The sequence below is a fragment of the Sitophilus oryzae genome, unplaced genomic scaffold (genome assembly GCF_002938485.1).
Source record: "Sitophilus oryzae breed Bouriz unplaced genomic scaffold, Soryzae_2.0 scaffold_1716_pilon_pilon, whole genome shotgun sequence".
Lineage (NCBI taxonomy): Eukaryota > Metazoa > Arthropoda > Insecta > Coleoptera > Curculionidae > Sitophilus > Sitophilus oryzae.
This window is the reverse complement of record NW_022146409.1, coordinates 1,365,473-1,391,451: the sequence shown is the minus strand read 5'-3', so window position 1 is coordinate 1,391,451 and position 25,979 is coordinate 1,365,473. Positions and strand designations below refer to the sequence as shown.

Sequence of the window (25,979 nt, the reverse complement as noted above, 5' to 3'; positions counted from 1 at the left end):
GAAACTTAATCTACATTCAGACAGAACCATTACTAGAAATAACGTTATCATCATGAAAGAAAACTTAATCTTGAGCGATAAATTTGCTAGGCAAGATTTATCCTTCCTATAAATTTGAGCTGGGCTTTATATAATTCGCTCATTTGTTATTTTGAACTATGATAAAATTAAGCAAAAATAGATGGGACTAGTATCAATATTTGTAAAGATAGATTATCAATCATAGTCTCACCAAGTAGCTCAAATATTAATTAGATATATTTGTTAAAAATTGTTTTGAGTAAAATATCTAAATTGTTTAAGTATTTAGGTATATTATTGTTATTTTTAAGTCTATATGTTACACGCCAGTTCATGAATTTTACTTTAAATAGCCAACCTCTTCATATAAGTGACAATAATAGATCATGTCAAAACCACAAAACTTATTCATACCTAGCATGTCGGCTTATGACTAGCGATCAGCAAAAGCAAGACCAAGACCAGACTTTATAGGTCTTTCTTTTGCAGGGTCCAGTCTTGGCTTTATTCTTGGTCTTGCTGCAAGAATGTTGTAAGCTTTTTTATAATAGATTTTTACTTTACTTTCTACATAGAAAACCTTTGAATAAAAATGTATTTGTAGTAATTTAATGCTAACAAAATTTTAAAGAAAGAAATTATTAGAATATTTTTCGGACGAATATTTTTAGTTTTCAATATAATATAACAAATCAGGATTTTTCTTTACAATTGTATGCAATAGTGTGCAAAATACTATTTGTAATAAATGAATAAAATAATTTTGAACAAATAAGTAATTTCTTATATCACATAAACGGGAGAAAAATACAAGACCGCAAAAAAATTTCCTGTTTAGTCTTAAACAGCGTACACGCTATGCCAAAAACAATTCGAAACATATCAAGGTCGCATTTCGATTTATTTCCAGTTGTCTTGACCCACTTCGGTTTGCTTCGACCTACTTTCAATTCTTAAAAGCGCCTGAAAACTACTCGTGAGGAGGGCGAGAGAGATTTTTTGACGTTTTTTGTTGCCTCGTTAAAACAACACCAAATTCGTAAACTAAACTGTGCTACATACTACAGTATAAATGTTACTTTATCATAACCAGAGATAATAAATAATTAGACGATTTAATAATTTTGTGTATATTTTGTTCATGAGGCGCAATACCGTAGATTATAAGCCGATAAATAATGGTAGACCGCTAGTTAATCACTGTTTTTTTTTTCAATGATTAAAACTAAATATTATTGTGTAACCTTCGAGGAATAGCCAATTTAATTTACCATCGGTAACTGTTTTTATATCAGTTTTTTCATGTTTACTTATTTTTCTGAAGCCAAAACAACGTTTGACCTTGATTGCCTCGTGCTATTTTACAAAAGAACACGACAATATAAGCCCGTGTTATAAAAATTAGTTCCCACGTTTTCTGAAATTGATCGAGACGTGCTGTGATTGGTTGCTTGTTTTTTATTGTTAATCTGGGTTAACAATAAAAAACAAACAACCAATCACGGCGGGTCTCAATCAATTCCAAGAAATGTGGGAACTAATTTTTATAACAGGAGCTTATATTTATCGTACTATTTTAACAAATGTTTTGCGAAATGTTTCACGAAATATTTCCAGAAATTAGAGGTGTGTAGTTTGTGAACGAACTAGTTCCAATGAACTATTCCGACCCCGGAATGAAAGGAACTAGTTCCTGGTTTCTCAAAGGACTAGTTCCTCAGGACGTATTCCGGGATCGAGACTGTGTCCGATATAGAATAATATGCGACGGCGACGGATCGGCTAGCGCGCGTAGCCCGATGGTAGGCAGGAGTGGGGAGTGCCAGATGTACGTTATCGGATCCGGACCTAGAGGAACCAAACTAAATAAAAGACTAGTGTACGTACAAACGGATCGGGCCAGCGCGATCAATGCTAGGCAGGAGTGGGGAGTGCCAGCCGTATGCCTTATGTTATCGGATCCGGACCTAAAGGAACTAGAGGAACTAAATAAAAGACTAGTTTAAGTATGGATCAGCCAGCGCGATTGATGCTAGGCAGGCGTGAGGAGTGCCAGCCGTATGTTATCGGATCCGGACATAGAGTAACTATTAAAAGACTAGTTCACGGGAATCTATTCAGTCGGCAGATCCGAGATATAATACAAGGCGACGACGATGGATTCAGCCTTGTCTATTGCCACAGCCGGCGCGGCGTAATTACCACAGAAAATTGTCGTGGATACTGTTTTTGATTTTTAGTTTGTTTTTTAAATATTTTATGGGAATGTTTCACTTTAGGTCTCTAAAATTAAGAAATATCTTATAAAACGAAGTAGATATCCTGAATTTTTTGACAAAAAAAAATGCTTGAAGTGAGGAAAAATGCAATTTTTCGTAAAATTTTTGTAATATTTGCCCCAATTGATTTGTGATATAGTTTTTTAAATTCTGATTTGAGTTTTTTTTTATTTTTTTTATCTACTATAAAACTTACCTATATGTTTTTAATATACACAATTACACGTCTCGTTATATCTCCGTACATTATAAAATTTAGACAGATCATACTGTGAATAGTTTTGACTGACAACGAAACGCATTAGCAAGTAAGGGGGATGTCAATGTTAGTCGGGAACTATTGTGAACTAAAGACCTAGTTCAAGGAACTATTCCTTTGGAGGAACTAGTTCCTCCCAAGGAACTAGAATTCCCATCTCTACCAGAAATATTTCGTAAAACATTCCGGGGATAGTGTAGCGGCTGTCTTAGACTTGTCTGGCACCTGTCTGTCTTGGATTTAATCTTACAGATAAAATTCTAGTCTTGGTTTTATTCTTGGTCTTGCTCTTTAGACCATTTTTAGACCATTTCTTAGACCAAGAGTAGTCTCGCTCATTACTTGTTATAGGCATTACTTCATTACTTCTTCTATTTGCATGAAAATCTGCGTTACTACCTAGATATTAAAAAACTTTATACCTCTCGGATTCATCTCAAAAAAGTTCTATGGGTATTTTGCCACTGAAGAAAATGCTGCGTTAATCCAACGGAGACTAATTTGTCAGCAGTGATTTACTAATAAACAAATTTACATAACGGACAAAAAATGCTTAACGTTTCGGGAAGTATATCTCTTCCCGTCTTCGGAAGTAAAAAAAAACAAATAAAAAACTATTCAAAATATTTAAATACAATTCATAAACCCCTTAGTTTTTTTTCAGCAGATGTATCTATAAAAACCGTTGACGTTCTGTTAAAATGACATTATATCAGTTTAAACTCCAAAATTAATAATTACTACTTGAAAACAATTATATAATGAGCTAAAACCAAAAAGCTTCAAACTGTCGGTATTATTATTTTGTTTTTATTTCTTTTTAATTTTTACTTATGTTATGTTTATTAATGTATAATATAATTTTACCTTATTACCTAGATATTCGCTTGCCTTATACAACAAAACGGTTTCTGAGCTCTATCTCAAGATGACCAGCTTGTAGCAAAGAAGCTGTGGTCAAAATAAAACACTATTTTATACTCTAAACTCAAATATTTCGAAATTCGCTAACTATGTTACCATTTCCAGGAAAAGTTACTAATAAGTTTTAATCAATTATTATAAAGGTAGAAAAATACCCCTCTAGTTTTCATTTAAGAAGTATTAAAATTAGTACGTTTTTAATTGTAAAATTTACTGTATTTATAGCATAGCATGAATACTACATTGATTTTATAATTAATTGTATGTATATTTTTGTTTCTGTTTCAGGTGGACAAACAAAGTCTCCTTCAAAATAACCGGATATGAACATGACGAAATTAAAAACTGAGATACAGAAAAATTGCTATCTAAATCTAAAAGGCAGCTGTTATGTAAATAGAAGAAAGAAGATATTAAAGTGATTTAATAACTAGAGAGTGTAAAATAAATAGAGTAATATTTACTTTCTGAAATGAGTTATAGTGATATTAATTCCAGTTTGACTTTACTGGATTATATGGAGCAAATGGATTACCAAGATATTTTGAGAAATGTTTCATCAGAGGTAAGAAAATCTAGATATTTCTTTAACATGTTAAGCAAAACACCAAGAAATTTATAAATAGTTACAATGTAAGTTTCAGTATATGGATATTTAGTTACATCAGTCTAACGAGTAGGGAAATATTTCGATAGATCAAATTAGGAGCGGATAAGACAGAAGACACAGTCTGCTTTATTTTCTTATCCTAAAAATAATAGTATTAAACAATAAACATTTTTATAATTCTACCTTGGATAATTTATCGAATAATTACAAATAATCGACTATACATCAAAATTATTTCAGCACTAATAAATATGTGTTGAAAACACAAATTTAAATAATAACCATATTTTAATTGAATATATTATGAATCAGAATATATTATTTGTATATCTACAGGGTGAGTTTCCGACGATGTTCTCTGGGTATCTCGGAAACTACTGGGGATAGAGAGTCGGTTAAATGAGGAAAGAATTGCAGTTTTGTGGGGTCATAAATATGCGCCTTTCAGATTTTTGAAAAAGTTCATGGCTTACTAGATATTTCGAAAAAAACAAATTTTGGCTATTTTAAAAATTGTCCCTAATTCCATTATAAGGTATTTTAGACAAAAAGTTTTCAGATAAAAGTTGTAGATAATCACATCCTTAATGAGATTGTGTCCTTCGTTTTTTTCTAAAGCCTGTCATTTTTGACATATGACACAAACGTATGTTTTTTTTAATGGAAACCATAGTTGGCCATAACTTCATAAAAAGCGCGATTTTTTAAGCTTTCCAGCGATATAAACTATAATATGTTTTCTTCAAAAAATTACTGAGTTATAGCCAAGTCTTATCATTTTTAAACAATTTCACTTAGTTAGCCATGGAAACAAGTTCAAACGCTGTTGCTTTCAGAAATGTGAAGCTGTCACATCCAAACTTTATAAATTAAAATAAACAAAAATTGTAAATATGAATTTTTCAAATGAAGAAAAGCGTGTATATACTCGCGCATCAATAGAGTGGTTCCAACGTGACTTTCATTATGACCCCCATAATGAAAGAAACGTAAAAATTATTTATATCATAATTATGCATACTCAGGGATAGAAAGAGGTGGACCAATTGCATGGGCCTCCTTCGATCACCTGACCTATCCATTTTAATTTTTTTTTATGCGGTATGGTTAACAAGGTATGGTTAACAATAAGGTTTACAAAAAAATCTATGAATTAAGAGAGGCACTCGAAGTGGCGGTACGAGAGAAGTTTAATTAAGTCGACCAGTCCTTATGTGAGAATAGGTAGTAATTCAGTTTTAAAAAGATGCAACTCAAAACAATGGCGGATTTTTTGAACATTTTTTAAAATAACTTAAAGTGTATCTAGTGATATTATTTTTTTATGTTTTAGTTTGTGTAATGTAAATTGTAAAGAACCGTTTAGTAATATATTCTGACTTTTTATAAGTTATAAATCATAACAGAATAAAAATACCATGCAATTTAAGTGAAATTAGTCAAGAAAGATAAGAATTGGCTATAACTAAATTTAACTTTTCTAACATGTCTTGAAAACCGTTCTTTAAAAAACGTAACATTCGCCGGTCAACGTATCCTCAAAAATGTATGGTCAAGAAAAGTTGAACCAATAATCCTACACGCCTTTTTTCATTTGAAAAATACATATTTACAATTTTTGTTTATTTTAATTTATAAAATTTGGATGTGACAGCTTCACATTTCTGAGAGCAAAGACGATTAAACTTGTTTCCATGGCTTTTTCCATTGGCAAGATTTTTTTTTTAAAATGATATGAATTGAATATAACTCAGTAATTTTTCGAAGAAAACATATTATAGCTTATATCGCTGAAAAGCTTAAAAAGTTGCGCTTTTTATGAAGTCATAGTCAACTATGATTTCCATTTAAAAAAGCATGTTTGTGTCATATGTCAAAAATGACAGGCTTTAGAAAAAAACGGAGGACACAATCTCATTAAGGATGTGATTATCTACAACTTTTATCTGAAATTTTTTTGTCTAAAATAGCTTATAATGGAATTAGGGACAATTTTTAAAATAGCCAAAATTAGTTTTTTTTTAAATATCTAGTAAGCCATGAACTTTATCAAAAATCTGAAAGGCGCATATTTATGACCCCCCAAAACTGCAATTATTTCCCCATTGAACTGACTCTCTATCTCCATTAGTTTCCGAGATACTCATGGAGAACATCATAGGAAACTTACTATATGCTCTCTGCACTCTGTCTATGCATCAAAGAGGAATTTATCACTATATAAAATTTTAAATTAAACATTAACAATTTTATTGAAGCTCTGATAGTTACTGACAGTTTTTTTACAATAATATTATTACAGTGTGTATCGTAAGCTCCAAGATTATGAATATTCAAATGTACAAAGCTAAAATTTCCTTGTTTGCTTGGTAACAATTCAACAATTATATATTTTTTACAAATTTTAATTTGCGTTAATTTATTGGGTGGTCCGAACTGTATTCCGGAAACTTCGGCAGAATATTCTGCAGACAAAAATAAGTAAAAAAGTTCGTATAAATATATGTCCTAAAATGCTTGGTTTCGGAGATACAGGGTATAGAAGTTTCATTTTTATTTCAATTTTTTCCAAATAATTTCTAATGTAACGTCAATATTTGGATGAAAATTGGTGTCAGGCAGTTTTTTGACATTAAAAGTTTGATTTTGTTGTCAATATACTTCCTACTAAAGTCCCTAGATATATAAAGTACCGCAATTACCGCCATATTGGCGCCAAAACTAGCGGCAAATTTAAAAAGGAGGCCAACATTTCGCTGTTTCGGCTTTTTAAGCAGCTGGTCGGTCCGGCGCCAATATGGCCGACCAACATTGACAGGCAAGCCGTAAAATAAAATATTTATTAATTGTAATAGAATTACGTTTATTATCTACAGTTTACCTTCATTTTAACGTAATATCAGGTGGTATATTAATATTCAATTTCATAAATTTAATTTTTTAGGCCTATATATGTTAAGAGGTTATAAACGAATGGTTTCCGTACAAGTGTTTTTCATTTGTATTAGCATTTATTTTATGTTACCTTTTAGCGCAAAGTACGCCAACAGAAGTAAGTTAATAGGTAAGAAGAAATAAAGTTGGAATAACATTTAGAATTTTAGTACTTAATTCAGTCGAAACAATTGGAAAAACTTTGTTTGTTGATGAGAACGGGATACCTATACCATAAGTAAACTTTCCCTATTATACCAGTTATGCTGTAGTTAGTTTTGACAAATAAGCATGATTTAACGAAAGTCTTTGGAACTATGAATAAGCTACAAACTTAAATTTGAAGGCCGGCTTTTATACGAGAAAATTTTGAACCATGGTTGAAACAAATAAATGTAATAATTAAATTGATATGATACATACCTGCTATTTTTGAAATATATTAATATATTGATAGAAAGATTGTTTCAATTAGTATTACTTCAGGTAGTTTCGGCATTTTAGGTATGTAATTGTGTAATTATTGTTATACATAAATTAAGTAGGCATAATTTTACCTCGACAATATGTAAAACTTCAAATGAATCTTAACAATTTTATGTCATGTATAAAAATCAAATTTAAATCACACACTTTTATTTATAACTGACAGTATAAAACCAAATTTTTAAATATAACTTTACATGCTTACATTATATTGTTTACTTTTTATTAGTAATTACAATATGAACCAAAAAATATTAATTACTATCAATAAATACATAAAAACTAATCTATTTAAGTCCATGAAAATAACTATATAGTTAGCATATGCATAAACAACATTCTTGTTATTAGGATCAAATTTATTTGAGCTTTTTTTCATTGTTTTGATTAATATCCCTGTTAGTCCTGACTGGTAAAACCACCTGAAGCGATGTCATCCAAATCTATATATGTATCATAACATAACTTATTCTTTTAAATAATTATCCTTCGTTTGGTCTGATGATAATATATTGTAGATTTATCTAAACTTCTTGCTGCAAAATGTTGAAAACTAAACTACACTAAACATTTTAGGGAATGATTACGTAGAGATTTCACTTACACTTAGCATCCTTTTTAAAAGATATGTATGGTAGTTTGCAAGTAAGGTCTTTGTCTTGTTCTAGATTAGATTTCTAGAGGTTGATTTCGGCCTGACCCACTGCGACCTTCTCAGATCTATTGTGGTCTTGTCTTGTTCTATAATGAAGTTTTATGTACCAGTAGGTTATACTACAAATAAGATTGTTAAAAATATTCACTGGAGCATAAATAAATTCAATCCACTACCTAACGTGTATTGAATATCGACGATATTAGAAAACACATCAAATTTTTCACATCAAGCGGCCTTTTCGTGTAATACACATTTCTTCACTAAAGATATCGACGCCTATACATTATTAACTAATAAATTTGTAGCATTTTAGTGGCTTTATAATTATTTTAAAATATGTGGATAAATATTTTTATCCTGAAATTGACAGCCTCTGAACATTTGACGTGACAAATTCAGACAAATGTGACATTTAAACAGTCCTACCACTACAGTTTTTCCAGAAATACCCCAAAAATCCGCCATTTTGGCGCCAATAACATTGAACAAACCAATTGCGGTACTTTATATATCTAGGGACTTTACTTCCTACTAGTAGAGGGCGCCACCTACATATTTTTTAACTGGATTGAAGAGTAATAACTTTTCGTTCGTACCTGTATAAAACTACTGAGTAAAAAAATGTAAAAATCGCTATGAGTAAAAATTTTCAAGATATTTGGAATCGAAATTATCAATACCTGTCATCATTGACATAAATTTAACATTTTGACTAAATAGTTATTAGAATGAAATCATAAATTTGAAATGTTTTTGTGCCAAAAGTTCAATAGAAACTGTTTTATTATTTTTTTGCAGAAAAATTTATCATTAATTAAAAAAAGTCCCAAATTTAACTATCTACTTAACGTGTTTATTTTTCGTCAATAATGACATGTATTGACTATTTCCATTCTAAATATCTTGAGAACGGTTGCTCGTAGCGATTTTTACAAAGAGATATTTTTTGCGTGGAAAGTCACAGAGATGCATATTTTTTTTCTCGGTAGTTTTATACAAGAACGGACAAAAAGTTATTACGCTTCAAAACAGTTAAAACACATGTTGGTGACGCCCTCTATTAGTAGAAATCATATTGATATCAAAATCAAATTTCTCATGTCAAAAAACTCCCAGACACGAATTTTTATCCAAATATTGACGTTATTTCAGAAATTATTTGGAAAAAATCGAAATAAAAATGAAACTTCTAGACCCTGTATCTCTGAAACTATGCCATTTTAGAACATACATTTATACAAACTTTTTTACTTATTCTTGTTTGTAGAATATGATGCCGAAGTTTCCGGAATACAGTTCGGATTGAAAAAAAAATCTCCAAAATCTTAACCTGAAGCAAAAACTTACAACTACGTAAATAACTGGAGTTTTGTCATATTGAATGCCACAAAATATTGTGTATGATTTTTCAGTTAAGTTGTTGAATGTTTCTTTGAATTGTCGATCCACAAACATATAAACGTTATATTATATTAATAGATAAAAACATATAATTCGTTAAGTAAATATAAGTGTGGCTAGAAATTTTTATAATTTAATGAAATATATGCATTATAATCAGTACATAATAATTATATACAACCGAGTATAGAGCTTTCGTTTATAAATAAATAACAATCTATCATTTTTCTGTTTATATTTAATTTGTACATTATGGTACCTACTGTCGTTTGTAGTTAACAAGTCTTTGTATCAATTTTAAGTAAATATTATTATATTGTAACTTTAAAAGCAATTTCGTTTTTTTTTCTCGATCATATGGTGTAGACATTACTTCAAGGATAATTTATTTACAATTTATTTATAAGTTAGGTAAATATTTCCCCATCTATCAATTTAATTGAAAATATATCAGAAATAAATTACTTGCTTACAAAATATCTATAAAGAAAATAAGGGAAATTTCCAATAACGGTTAGAGAAGCAATATGCCTCTTTTATATCATAAGCATATTAGCTAATTAAAATACTTATGTTATTATCGATTTTTAAGTATTTAAATCCCTTAAGTACATTGCTTTATACAGGGTGTTTCAAAAACACATGCCATATCTCGTGGGAGATTCCTTACGTAAAACTAATATTTAGTTTTCATATCAACATAGTCCAGGTCCGATTTTGCTTTGTTTCGAAGCTGCAGGGTGTTAAAGTCTTAATAATCTTTCAAATTATTATAATATTCTTCCAAGTAGTTTTAGTGATTATAATAAAATTTAGAGAGTAAAAGTTACTATAAGTGCTACATATTTCAATGCTAAAAAAGTGTCGATAGATTAACCAGGGACGTGGATATGAGTTATCACTACAATATTTTTCAAAAAAACATGTGCGTTACTGACTTTTTTCTTGTGTAGGCCGTTTAATACCAATTAAAAGTTATCTCTTGATATTTTGTCGAATTCGGCTTCCTTGATGAGATATACGCAATTTTATTAATCACAATTAATAAAATTAAAATAAAAATAAAATTAATAAATTATATTATATACTTTTAGTCCAACCTACAGCAATTTTAAATAAAAAAGTAATAGTATTTAAGATAATTTAAAAAAACTTAATTTTTAAAAAGTTTTAACATTCTTTATATTTTTTGATGGGGAATCAATGAGTACTTATTTAAAACTTTCGCAAGTAAATAATATTAAATTATTTTAAAGGTTACTATTAGACTTGGATCAAGGCAAATTAATAAAATTGCGTTTATCTCACCAACGAGGATGAAATCGACAAAATATCAAGAGACAACTTTTAATCAAGTTTAAACTGCTTACACTAATGCGCTAAGAAGAGAAAAAAAGTCAGTGGCGTACTTGTATTTTTAAGAAAAATATTTCAGTCATAAACCATAGGCACGCCCCTGGTGAATAAGTCGACACTTTTTTACCCTCAAAATTTCATTCGAAACGCTAAAAGTACTCGGAAGAAAATTATAATAAATCGAAAAAATATTAAGACTAACACCCTGTAGCTACAAAACAAAGCAGAATGGACCTATGTTGATTTAAAAAATAAATCTTATTTTTACGTGAGGAATCTCCCCACGAGAGATGACACATGTTTTTTGAAACATCCTGTATACCACCTTCGTTTTTATTTATTTTAATATAATTAGTTGTATGAAAACGTTTCATTTAAAAAAACTCTTATATTGAATGTATTTTAGGTTATATTTGATTTGTTTTATACTTCACAATTCCTTAATATGACGCTTTCTAGTTTTTCTAATGAACAATTTTTTTTCTACTCTGATCGGCTGCCCTATACGCACGACCCTATACAGGGTGCTACAAATTCGAGATACGAGCATTGCTATCTCGGTAACCGTAATAGATACAAATATGGTTAAATTGGAGCAAAGTTGCGCTTTGCTCCAATTGTTCTTCACCAAGGTGCTGTCAAATTTTTTTTAAACATTTCAAGGATTACGGAGTTTTTTGTAAAAAAACATATTTTTTTTGAAAATCGATTTTATTTTTTCCTGTCGTTGCTTTTTAGAAAATCAAAAAACTAATTGCACATTTTCATAGCTACATTTAAAAAACCAGAGTCAGACTTTAATATTACCTTATCAACAACAAAACTATTTAAAATAATAATTAAATGGTTTTGTTGTTGTTAAGGTACCCAAAACAAAAAAAATGTATAAAGTGTGGCATATCATTGTATTCAGGAAACCGAGTTCTGCAATCTGAAATAAAAAATGCAGTTCCGTATTTACAAAAAATAAGTCGGCCTCTGTATTTCACAAATTATCAGCTAATTTGAAAATCTAAAAACACTGTCAGATAGCTCAAATAAACTGGCTATGAGAATATCTAATTATTTTTTCGATTTTCTAAAAAATTAACGACAGGAAAAAATAAAATTTATTTTCAAAAAAATCCGTTTTTTTTTCAAAAAATTCAGCAATCCTTGAAATTCTTAAAACTTTTTGATGGCATCTTGGTGAACATCCCAAAGCGCAACTTTGCCCCAATTTAACTATCTTCGTATCTATTACGGTTTCCGAGATACCTATGCTCGTATCTCGAATTAGTAGTACCCTGCATATGTATGTTCATGTATGGTGAAGGTACTTAACAGGATGCAAGGTTTCTCCCCTTAATACTCTCTCGGATTCCCATACTATAAGTTTAATTTAATGTCAATTACAGCTTCCTTCTTTAAAGATGACGCACATTCAATTGCGACAATTTTTAATCATTTGTGAATCACAGCCAGAAGAATTATGTCTATAATTAAATATAGAACTAAAAATTGTCAGTAACTAAAAATATGCATAAAAGTTAACCGTCTGTTGCTATTTTTAGAACGTACTTAATTCCATACCGTAAAGTTAATTATTTTTTTTTGTTTTACCGCGGAACTTGCAAACCCCAGCAAATTATAAGGCTGGAAAGTTTCTTTGACAGAAAATGATCGTAACAAGAGGAAACCAATTAACTCTAACTCAAAACTGCTAACGACAAACTGTACAAAATTAAATTCGCCAAACTTTTTTATTGATTTTTAAATTTCCTCGGCCACTTTAACGCCAGTCTGGCACTAAATAAAATTTGTTATCAAGTTTTCACCTACTCATTTAGTTTTTTTTATAAAAAAGTACATTATAAATATTAAAAACTTTTTATTAATTAATTATACATATTCCACTTTTATTGTAAATTCCTTATCTACATTTATTTCCAATCAGTGTCTCAACTATTTTTAAATTTACAAAATATTTGTAATATAGTCAAACATATTTATAGCTTCTGATGCCTGTATATTTAAGCAATAGTAAGTCTTGGTATTGGAACCCTCATTAGGCACAAATGTTTTTGTTTTATTAGACCAAACGAAAAACGGGGTCCTTTATATCTTGTAGCATATGTTTAGGTCATTTGTTTCATCCCTTATCTTTACGTGCCTTGAATACACAAATAAACTATAAAAACAGAGCAGTAAAAGTTACATAATGAAACTGATTTTTTGGGCTATCAATATTTTTTTACATCTCAACACTTTTAAGCTCTTACCCTACAATAACAAATAAAATATTTCAATCTAACTTTGTTAGTATAGGTCTTTAATACAAGAGTGCATATTAAAAGTAGCAGATAGTGCTATAGTCTGTCCAACGACAAGATCCTTGACAGTGATAGATGTGTCTATCATTTTCATTTCAAAGCAGTTTATTTTATTTTACAAAGAAATAAGTTGGTACAATTGGAATGCATAGCAGGAAATTAATATGTTTAATTTTTGACTGACAAGTGATTACGTCAAAATATTGTGAAAAAAAGCTGTATAAAACTGAAAAAATTTAATATTATTTTAGTTAAAAAAACGGTATGTGCTAATACAAAACAAACAAGAACAAAACACCACATACCAAAAAATATAAAAAAGGACTATTTCTTACTTTCAAGCTTCAAGAAACTTCCAGCATTTATTATTATATTTATCAATATAACTTATGTACAAATACAAATTTGTAATATTCCACAGGAATAAATAAAACAACATAAATAGAACAAACTATTTTATTAATAATAGCACTTCTTGTCAAATTTTATACCTTATAGGTTGATTAATTAACTTTAATCTTAATTTTTAAGCCAGTATCTTTTGACATTATTTTTCTGCAATACTAAAATCCATTATTTACCTATCGTGTGATGTCGATATTTTACAGCTACTCCAGTTTTTAGTATATATTTAGTACGATCCTTGTACCATAAATATACGAGATGCACTTATCTACGACGAGATGGTCTACAAACTTTATTGATGGTAACTTTATTGGTGTATAAGACTGTATAGGTGGTTCTGCCTGGGCAGCGAGTATTAACTATAAACTGTGCTCTGGGTCTACAGTTAATTTTTCCTCGATTTTTCTTCCACTTGACTTCAAAAGACACAAAACACACGTAATAACACGAATCAAAATGCATCATCTTCCAAAACGCAGGGTATTTGACATAAGTTGACACAAAATTATAACCTATAATATGGCAAGACTTTGACGAGCCTCAAAAATCTAAAGTTCATCGTTCCGTCAAACCAATAAAATTGAAATATGATCTGTCATTTTTGAAATAAACCAATAAAACTAGTTAAAAACAACATGCTGATGACGGATTTATATTTAAACCCATCCATAGTTAACTTAAAAAATATTAGAAACTTTTTTTAGTAAAATAAATAGATTGGTATGGGACATTATCTGCTTTTCTTCTGTCATCGTCTGTCCGGATCTTACCTAAGAAAAAAAAACACAGTTATATATTGTTTTATTACAAGTAAAAATGATACTTCTTGCGTCGAGGATGTACGTTTGACTTCGTTTGGTTTGGTTTGCACATTTCAGGCGAGACAAAAAGTAGTTTTTACTCCGAATAGAACATGTTATTTTTTTTCAAACGTTACAGATAATTTTTTTAATCAATTTTAAACTTTCCAACTAATATAAAAAAGATTTAAAAATAATATCATCTAAGTTATTATCACGTGGAGAGAAATCTTTAATATTTAATAAGATTTTTTAAGATATTTCTATATAAAAACTTAATATTTATAGTATTTATTAAGAATATGTTTTTGTATGTCTATATTTTAGATGTGGCCCTTAAACAAATCTTACGAAGGTCTGGATTATGGCCCAATAATAGAACAAACGCTAACAAAGGAATCAAATTCGGAATTGCCGTTCTGGGTGCAAGCAGCATGGACTTCAGTGTTCGCTCTTATGATATTAATTGCAACAGGTGGTAACTGCATCGTAATATGGATAGTTATAGGTAAGTTTAACTCCTAAGTTATAGTTGGTAGCTACAAAATTTGCACAGCAAAGCATTTCCATCCTAGACGGACTAAACTACTATAACAACTTGTAATATATTATAATCTTGTGGTTATTTTTTACTTAACGTTTGTATAAGTGTTTAAAAGGTGCATATCCTAAAAAATATTGTGTTGTATACAGGACGTAACAAAAAAGTTATGAATATGTTTTCATTTATTTAAGTAGCTGCCTTCATTTTTCTTTACCGTATTGGATAGAGCAAAAAATTGGACATATAGTACACTATTTTTATCTGATGCACTATGTGTGGGTTTTTTTGTTCCTTATTTACTAAAACTTTGATTAAAAGTACTGGAACACTTCCAGAAATACTCCTGGAAAAGTAGTGAAAAACTGAAATTAATATAATTTTATTAATACATAGCTACATTTTCCAACACTAAAGATAACAGAATAAACCAACGAAGGAAAATTTACATTATATTGTATCGCAATATTTAAAATGCTATTTCTATTTTTTTTTTAATGCCGACACCGTGTATATTATTTTCCTTTTAGATGCAAATGAAAAAATAAACATGTTTTGTATTTCTTAATTTTTTAACTATTTCGCAGTTACTCGCAGTATTATACAGTCAGCAGCACGAAAACGGGTACTTTGAAATTTTCATGTAATATAAAGTTCTATATATTGTGTTCTAGTGAACAGATTTTGATGAGTTTTTAAACAAATTTTACCTAAATTATTTTACTTTTTAGTAACTCTTTCTAAATTAAAAATGAAAGTTACCATCTGTCAATTATACGAGGGAAAACAAAATGTGGATATTTTGGTGAAAGTTTGAAACATCCTGTGGAGTACGTTAACAAAGCAAGGAATTTAAAAAATAATTTTATCATCTAGGTGTATCTTTTCTTGATAGTTTGTATTTTGATTCATTTCAATAGCTTTATTTTTTTTTGGAGATATTCGCTTTTGAAGAAGACACTAACATCTTTTCGTATTTTTTACATTAAAACCATACATTTGCTTTTGGTACTAGTCAAAGATGGTTTTAAGTCAAAAGTTGATCTTTACCATGATCAATTAAAGCACCAATAGACCAATAATACTTCAGAACTTAAAACCATCTCAACTAGAGTAAATGTTAATAAACAATAATGATATGGCTTTTCAATTAAAGCGGCACTACAAAAACAATAAACACTATTCCATAAGTGTGTCCATAAGGACCTAAGTTCCGCAGAAAGGCATGCTTTCAATGCTAAAATTACTATAAATCGTTAGTGTTTTATTCAAAAACGAATATCTCCAATAAAAATAAAGCTATTGAGATTAATAAAAAACAAACTATCGGGAAAAATCGTACCTAGATGATAAAATGATTTTTAAATTGCTTGCTTTGTTAAAATTTGGGTATTTCCAAATTTCTATAAAATATCAACATTTCGTTTTCCCTCGTATAATTGGCAGACGGAAACTTTCGTGTTTAATTTAGAAAGAGATACTAAAAAGTCAATTAATTTAGCTACAAATTGTTTAAAAAATCTCTTATTAAGGCTTATTAAGGTAAATTTTTATCAAACCCACCATTTTTGTCTGGTATTTGGACTTCCTCGCACTAATGGGCCACTCTGTATGCTAGAGCAAGGCATTAACCCCCGACAGAGAGTTAGGTGTAGTTAAGCGTGAAGTTACCCACTGAGGCCGCCAGCAATGGCTGTTTTATTTAGTAATTTGCTAGATTGTAAAAACGTACCAATGTTGTTTTTCATCGTTCTCAATGTGTTATAACCAGGACCAGTCAACTGAGATATACGACTTTGTTTGAGGTAGTTATTTCCTAGCACACTAGATGGCGCATCAAGTTTTTATAGTTGACTAAAAACTAGCAAAAAGCAAGCTATTTTGTTTCTTTTTCTACTGCTCTAAACCACACTTTTCTAAATTTGATACTGGTAAATCATCAGCTGTTTAGTATTATTTCTGAACTTTCGATCTTCGTTGTTGTAATTAATGTATTTTTCCATTGGATTTGTGATTTTAGATCTTTATTGCGAAAGGTGAAAGGGCGTAGCTTGTGATAAAAAAAAAACATAATTTTCACAAAACGAGTTAGTAATTTGAAAACATTGTTTATTTAAAATTAAATTGTTTCAGTTACCTACGTATTTTATTACCAGATTTGCTTTGTAAATAATTCTATTTTTATGAATATTTAAATTACTTTTACTATAAATTTTTTTGAAAAATAATACCTATAAAACTATTTCGATGAAGTTTTTTCGAATAAACTATTTTAAAATAGGTTATTTATATTAGGTTTATTAATAAATACCGCTCTTATAGTTTGAATTTATTTTTATCCGTATTGTAAAATGAGGGTTTGACACTACAATATTTTACCACTTTTTAATTAATACCTATCCTTTATACATTATTTTCTTTGTTCTCAGAGTAGTTACGAACAGTCAGCGACATTCAGATGTAAGAAAATAAGTTTTTATACTGATTTATAAAAATCTGATTGTATAGTCAACGCCACGAATGTTTGGGAGTGATTCATCGGTCGCTACCATGTGAACTAATCTGTTCAAGGTCACATAAAACTTAATTCCAGTGCCGTGGTGTTTCAAGTCATATAGTAATCAATATATAATATGTTGTAATTTGTTGTTTTAACTGTCAAAGTCTTGTCAAAACATATATTTGGTTATAAATATAAACTGGAATGCCCCATTGGTCGCACTGCAAGCACACCAATGGACTGACGCACAAAGACCAATCAATCAAAGAAACGCGATATAGTATCGTCTTTGTCAATCACGCCAATATTCTAAAATAAGTAAGAGGCGTACCGGTAGATGATTAGACCGGGCCTTTAAAAACCTACGTCTGTGGTAAACAATTACGTTTTTAATGTAAAAATAATAGCACACGTGTCGATTCTAACTTCATCAAGCGATGAATCATCCCCAAACATTCGTGGCGTTTACTATATCTACATTTCAAACAATTTACATAAAAATAATAAAATATGGTTTATTCAAATTTTCCACCAGGTTGAGTTCATTCCTGGCACACTAGATGGCACCACTTTAAATTTGAAACTAACAAATACACGGGAGTTAGCGATCTTCTTTAGTATGTTCTGTGGTTAGTATGTTCTGTGGTAGTATTAAAACTATTTTTAAATAAAAAATTAACGGTTTTATGACAACGTTTTTAGTCAGGCTAATAAAATTAAATAAATTTTGTATTTTAGAGTTTAAATTATTTTAGTAGATCTAACTAATTAAATATTAAATATAATGGATAATTATATTTTTAAAGAATTTGTGCACGCCACCAGTTTTAATTAAAACATTATTGGTTCAGTGGTGTCGAACAAAAGAAAAAGGCTGTAGCTTATTATACGAATAACCAATCAGAGGTTTATTAGCACTAATTAATATGTAAATTATAGGTCTAAAATAATCAGCATATTATATTAGCACGCGTAAAACTTACTAGAATTAACATTCAATATCATGAGATTTTTGAACGCTCTCGGCCTACTTAATAAAACACGAGAATAACTGTTCAAATAGAGATAAATTTGGAACAGTGGCAGTTTAAAAAAAGTTTAGGTTTTTTATGTGGGGATATATCCAGATATTTTAATATTGGAACAGCCACAATGATAATAAGATTAATTACAAAGATAATACACCGAATTTCAATAAAAAGTAGTCTAATATGATATAAAATCTCATCAATATTAGGTAATCTATACCGAAATTTTCAATTGAATTAAAATACTAACCAGGGACAGGAAAATGAAATAGCAAAAGCGGTTCCACCGTTTCCATGGAAATTTCAAATAAAATAATCCCAGCCCTAGTCGCTAGATAGTGCAATTAATTTTTATATTAAGGAGTTGCTACTAGTTATTGCCAGATGAGGTTAAATCAGATTTTTTTGTAGTTTCCGTAGTTTCCAACGGCCATTGTCATACTATCGTCAAATTCTCAAAAAATATTGACATTGTCGTTGTCATAACCATAGATAATAGAAAATAATCTACTATTAAGATAGATATGAAACTTAATAGTAAAATTTTGGGTCAAAGCGCCCCTACGTGTTTTTAGTGGAGACTACGTGTAACCCAGCGCCTTCGCCTTTTCTGCTGTAAATGTTTTTTATGTTTATATTTGCATTCAAAGGATTTATTTTTAAAGTTACACTGATATATTAGTATATCAGAGTAACTTTAATAAAACATAAGAATATATACATATTTTACAATTTATTTTTTTATTTATTTTACAGAGTTTCATGTAAATGATCGTAAGTCGACTGGCTGTCTAATGAATAGACCGGGATTTTAGATTTTAAAGCGAACGAAAAAAAATCAAACAACGAATACATACCATATATTTTCTTTTATCTAAGATACATACCTTATCGTCTTTTGGAAACACGTACATTTTTGCAGTCTTGTTAGTTTCTTTGCAAGATGCAACACAACAAGAAAATGCCATTTTTACAGTTAATAAATAATAAAACTATTTTTGACCATGATATTTAAAATTTAGATAGAAAATTAAAAAACAAACGAGTATTTGCAAACGCAGGCCCAAATTCAATAAAAATCAACATTTTTGTTGCGAAAATCAGGCTTTTTTCACTGAAAAGGTATTTTTTGATTTATCAGCAGTCATTGTCAAGTTGACAATATACAGGGTGTTTTCGAATTAGTCTAAAAACTATGGTGTGATTCCTCATGTGTTCTTAAAACAATTTATATATAATCATTGGGTCTAAAGTACTTCCTTTCTGATCTACAGTGTGTTAAAAATTAAAAAAAAATCGATTTTTTTGCTTAACATAAATGGTACACTACTGCGTTTTTAAAGAAAATATATTTTTTTCTTGACTGGCCATTTTTTTTCAACAAAATTGATCTTTTGCATTTTTCTTGTTCATCAAACGGTTGTCGAGTAAAAAATAAATATACTTATTAAGAGCACGCCTTAATTCGTTTTCTAACGATTTTTTATTTTTTAGATTAATTAGGAAACACCCTGTATATGCATATCACAGGCAACCAAATAAACTAGTAACCTCTAAAAATTATTTTTCCTACCACTAGCGACAACCGTGTTTTTAGTGTGTACTAAATTATTTTATCAAAATTTCACCATATAAGTTTCCAGACAATGGTCATAACGCCAATTTTATTTTTTACAGAACACATAATAAAGCTTTACATTAGATTTGTTAGTATTGTGTAAAAAATAACTTTGACGATGGTTTTCATATTTAAAATGATAGTTTTAGATAAAATTATATAAATGAGCGTTTTTAAATTCAGATCCCCACAATAGATGGCCCTACTAACAAGGAACTATTTTTTAGTAAGGCATTTTCCTTTCCTTTTCTTGATATATTCTTTGATACTAACTAACGAGTTGTTCACCACTAGATGAAAATCGATAAAATATTTTTTTTAAACACTGATAAGTTTAATTAAACGAACATCTTTTATATGCTATCAAAGTTCGATTCTTAACATAGATTCCTTGGATAAGTGGGAATATTATGAAACTAACGTCAGATGCTTTACTTGTTTATTTTTTCAGCCTTTTTCTAATAAATTTGTTGCAAACTTAATTTTAATAAATAATTTATAGTGGGTTGGCTTTAATTATGCTCATATTTAATTATGTAAGTAAACAAAAGTCTTTTCTGTTGGTCTAATTTAAGTTAACTTTATTTTATTTTATATTTCATCACTTTTCTGCACGTGTTAACTGAAAATGAGCGATCTATACATCTACCTTACCTTACAGCTGTAAAAGTATCATAAAATTCAAAAGCCTGCGTATTTTCCGCTCCAAGTCGTTTTGGTATAATTCAATTTTGTATATCATGCGTTATCTTTTTACTGCCTACTTAAAGTTTATCAATTCGAAACATAAGCTTGCCAAAATGCGATAAAAAACAGATTTTTGGTACTTACGTTTCTAAATTTTTGTCTAATCTAAATTGGATTATTATTATATATTGCATTTTTTCGATACCTATATGAAAAAAGACTCAATATTTTTAAATGTATTAGATAAAATTGATTTTATAGTCAAATATTTGCAGGGTGTTTCAAAAACATGTGCCATCTCTTGTGAGGAGATTCATCAGGTAAAAATAAGATTTATTTCTTATATCAACATAGATCCGGTTCTGTTTTTTTTTGTTGCTCTTCGTAGTAATTTTCTTCCAAGCGCCTGTAGCGATATGAATGAAATTTTGAGGGTAAAAGTTACTAAAATGCGACATATTTTAATGCTAAAAAATGTTGACAAATTTACCAGGGACGTGCATATGGGTTATCCCTGGAATATTTTTCTGAAAAAAAAATTGTGTGCCACTGACTTTTTTGTCTTGTTAGCACAGTTGTGTAGGCCATTTAATGCCGATTAAAAATTATTTCTTGATATTTTGTCGATTTCAGTGATGATTGTCGATTTCCTTGATGAGATAAACACAATGTTATTAATTTGCCTCAAACCAAGACTAATAGCAACCTTTCATTTTTTAAATGTCACTAACCTGTAGCATTTTATTTAAAATACACATAATTTATATAAATGTACAGAATTATTTTATTTAAATGAATGAAGTTTAAGTCCTCGAACCGAGATGGCATTCTAAGTACTGCTATTATCTTTTATTTTTTTCTTCAAGTTTATTTCTGGCGAAATATTTCAGTCCGGTCGAAGTTTGTTGGTTACTTTTATATCTGACGGTGTATAGTCACACTTCGTGCCTACCTTCCCTCGCCATATTGGTGGTAAAGGCTCAAACCGATAGAGCTATCAGTGTTTGTTGGCATTTTGCCAATTTGTTTGGGAAAACCCTCTGAGCAGAGGTAAGACTTTTATTTTAAACGTAACGTTTCCTAATACCTTCTTTTTTTTGTACATGGTTATATTTTATGGTACTCATTTTGTTTTATGGTAGCATTTTCTGATGCCAATTTGTTTTTTTGTACCTGACATTTGGGTCACGTTTTGTCCCTACATTTCACACCGGCAATAACGGAGGAATCTCCTGAATCCACAGAAGTTTTCGATCCTGCCTGTGCAGAGACGTTTTTAACACAATCCAGTTCCAGTAGCAGTTCACCACAACCAGCTTGTGACCAGAACGGATAAAAAAAGGCCAGATCATTTCATTTTATATCTATTTAATTTAAGTTCATTTGAATGCATTAAGCCCTTCAGGCATATTATATATTTGATTGCTTTAGAGTCACTTTGAAATATTTTATTCATGTTATGCATATTTCTGATATCTACATAGTACGGTTTTTTAATATAGAGTCCCTACATTTTGGTACAAAGATCGCCAGACTTTTTGCGGAATAATTAAGAAAATATTAATATTCAGAAGCGTGCAGATTTAACTACCATTTTGAGTGATCTATTTTGATACATACAATTTACCAACAAATATTTTCAAACATCAAATTTTTCATAGTCTTATTTTATTCTACTTAAGATTTAATTATTAATTATACTTAGTTATTAGTTTATCTCAGCGTTTCATTTGTGTAATTCCTAATATAAGTAATACCTATATTCTGAGTTGATTTCTCAGTTCTCAACTTAGAAGTTTTCGAAAGTAAATGGAAAACTGAGTGGCGCCCAGTATATTATAAAGATGTAAGTATCACAATTTAATTTTCACTAGCTTACGACCCATTGCTCACCGGCGAACAGCTCCGTCGCATAGTATTAGTTGTTTTAATATTATTTCTAAAAGAAAATTCTTATAAAAAAATATTCCATCATTTTTTATAACTTCTAATGCTACAAACCAACTATGCACCTAACCAACTGTGCAAAATGTTAAAAAGTATTCATTGATGTCTTATCAAAAAAATATAAAAAGCACTTCCTATAATCATGTGCGGGAGTTAAAAGTTTAAAAAGATAAGTCTGGTTATTATCTCAAATATCATTATTTATTTCCTAAATTTAATGTGCTGTAGATAGCACTGAACATTAGTGTTTCAATAACATTTAAAATAAAATTTCAATAAAGTTTAAAATAGAATAAATTAAAATAATGTTAATTTTATTTTTATATTAATTTTATTATTTGTGATTAATAAATTTTCGTTTCCCTCATCAACCCATATGGCGGTTCCTAGTCAATCTGTCGACACTGTTTCAGTATAAAAATATGTAACACTTATAATAAGTTTTACCTTCAAAATTTCATTCGAATCACTAAAAGCACTGAGAAGACAACCTAACCTAACCAACCTAACCTAACCTAACCCCTTGTAGCTACAAAACAGAGCAGAATTGGACCTATGTTGCTATAAGAAATAAATCTTATTTTTATGTGAGAAATCTCCCTACGAGAGATGGGACATGTGTTTTGAAACACATTGTATTCTCTATTATATATATAATAAATAAATGTATAAACATTTCTCTATTTAAAAAAGCGTCGGTTAGCTAATATTAAAAATAAATTCAATTTATTTATAATAGTTAATGCAGAACTGTTTTTTTAAATTATCCTTTTACGATAGCTTTATCCATATACGAGTATGAAGCTGCAGTGTTAATATATAAAAAAAAGTTAAAAAGGCCATACACCTAGATACAATTGTTCCAAACCAAATTTATTCTAAAAGTTTATCAGATCGTAAATACCGAAACACTCAATCTAAAACTGGTTTCGAGAATTCATTCCCATCATCAGTTCGGCTTTGGTAGATTATATATTTAGCACAATGCGATAATGCGATTTCTGCCTGAAGTTTGGCTGATCGAAAAGCTTACCAAAGCAGGGCTGAAAATAATCGAATACTAATTGATTTAAAATTTAACCAGAAATTCGCACAATTGCACATATTAAAGTATTACTATAATCCGTACTAATTAAACTTTTAGTTACGTAATCGAGGCGCGATTTTTAAATTCATTGTTGCCAACCATGCACGTATTCGGCGCCGAGCTGACTAACTGGAATTTAAATCTCTCGTTGTGGATTCAGGTGGTAGCTCTGCTGTAAAAATTGTCAAGTTGCTACATTTATTTATTTCCTGAAATTGTTATTATTCGTTTTGATACTTTAGTTTTGTTAAAAGCTTAAACATTTTTACTATCAACTAGTAGAACATTGTTCATTTTAGTGCGAAATGTACAAGATAGCCGTAAAAAACTCATTGCATCTTTATTAGAATATTTTGAACGGGAAAGCAGTAGCAATGGCCTTTTATGTCCGTTAAGTGCTGTTGAGAAGGTGAATTTTTTGATGTAAATAATAATTTCCTAAAATATTTTGATTAAAAGAAAATATGTAAAAGTGGGCAACGCTGTCGCGCAATCACGTGACTAAATGTTTATTTTATATGAATTATAACTTCTCTGTACTATATTTATTATAATTCTCTTCTCTATTTATTTAAGGCTAATTGCCTAAAATTCAATCGATTTTATTTATTTTTTCGAGTTTACGTCCAAGTCTTTAGGAGTGAAGGGTGTCTCACTTGGATAAAAAATGTATATGTACTGCCAAAATATAATTTTATTACCAATTACTGCGAAGAAGACTGCCTATGTTTGCCATATAATTATAATCGACTGATGCCGCCATCTGCCAGCAGCTGCCAAGAAAATGTACATGTAATTCAAGCAGTTCCAACTAGACCTGTTCGGTGTTGAGATTTGAACACGGTGTTAGGTGTTGACGACTACCGGTGTCTCAGTCGGTGTAACGGTGTCAAAACCGACACCGGTATTTATCTCAACACCGGTGTTTATCTCGACACCGGTGTTTATCTGAACACCGATGTTTATCTCAACACCGATGTTTATCTCAACACCGGTCTCGCTGTCGATGTCGATGGTGCCGTTTTTTTTATGTAATATTTTTTAGTTTATTTTACAGCTACGAATTTTACGTTTGTTTTCTGTTTGTTTTTGAATAAACAATTTTTTACTTTATAGTTGTAAAATTGAACTATAACTTATCTGATGCTTCCACTTTATTTTAGTGATTAGTCTGGCAAGAAAATATATTTAAATTTGAAAGCTTTAAGTTAAAGTCTGTGCGCTTTAATAAACGGTAAAAATAAGCACCGATACGACATTATTATTATCATCAGGGTTTATTTTGAACTTATTAATATTATTTCTTGTTTAACTCGTTTACCAAAAACCGGTGTCGTAGTCAAAACCGGTATCGAGATGAACACCGGTGTCGAGATGGACACCGGTGTTGTAGATGAACACCGGTATCGAAATGAACACCGGTGTCGGTATCAACACCGGAACACTGGATAGGCAATATTTCGCCAACGGTGTCAGCCCCAACACCGGTGTTAAAACGGTGTTCCGGTGTTTAGAACAGGCCTAGTTCCAACCCAACGTTTGGGAATAAGATATTTAAAGTGTTTAGTTAGATTTGGTTTGACTTTTTGATTTTGTTTTTCGATATATAGAGAAAGGTGTGCCTGTTTTTAGTGACAGTATTTCCGGAAAAAATATACTCTTTTTACTGTTTTTGTATTTCTCATTCCTAGTTAATCTAAAAATGATCAAAAGGTCCACCAAAGCCGAGCTGGTAATAATGGAATACATTTTTATTTAATAGAAACAAACTATATTAAATCCAAAATTGGCATATTTGAGATATATACCGCCGGACTTAGCGGATATGGATTTTTATCTTTGAGGAAGACTAAAAGTTCTTATTTTTAAATTGCCCTTATACTCTAGACAAGAGTTAGAAGTATTTAGCGGTTATGTGGGAGAATCTTTGACGCCTACTGAGTTAATGAATTCCGCGAGAAATATTAAGAAACGGTCCCATCTGTGCATAAGTCTTCTCTTGTTCCTCTTCGACCATCTTCAACGGTCGCAATTTCGAACACTTGTATCTTGTCTCGTTTTGCTATTTTCAATTCTCTTCTCTAATTATAATTCTCTTCTTTTTTTATCGCATTAAATGTATTGTT

The 25,979-nt window shown here is 29.9% G+C and overlaps 1 protein-coding gene and 1 long non-coding RNA gene across 2 annotated transcripts in view; both read left to right on the top strand.

Moving 5' to 3' along the window:
- The first annotated feature begins 3,992 nt into the window (after positions 1-3,992).
- The window catches only part of LOC115881345 (tachykinin-like peptides receptor 86C), a 164,646-nt gene continuing 142,659 nt past the window's right edge, over positions 3,993-25,979 (top strand). Inside the window, exons 1-2 of the mRNA XM_030898789.1 lie at positions 3,993-4,048; positions 14,773-14,953. Coding sequence (XP_030754649.1) covers positions 4,001-4,048; positions 14,773-14,953 — 229 coding nt within the window. The 5' untranslated portion in view covers positions 3,993-4,000. The remainder of the gene's footprint in view (positions 4,049-14,772; positions 14,954-25,979) is intronic.
- Positions 6,769-7,538, top strand: LOC115881327. Its single transcript, XR_004050025.1, has 3 exons — positions 6,769-6,986; positions 7,038-7,145; positions 7,198-7,538. It is a non-coding gene; the product is annotated as an uncharacterized LOC115881327 (long non-coding RNA).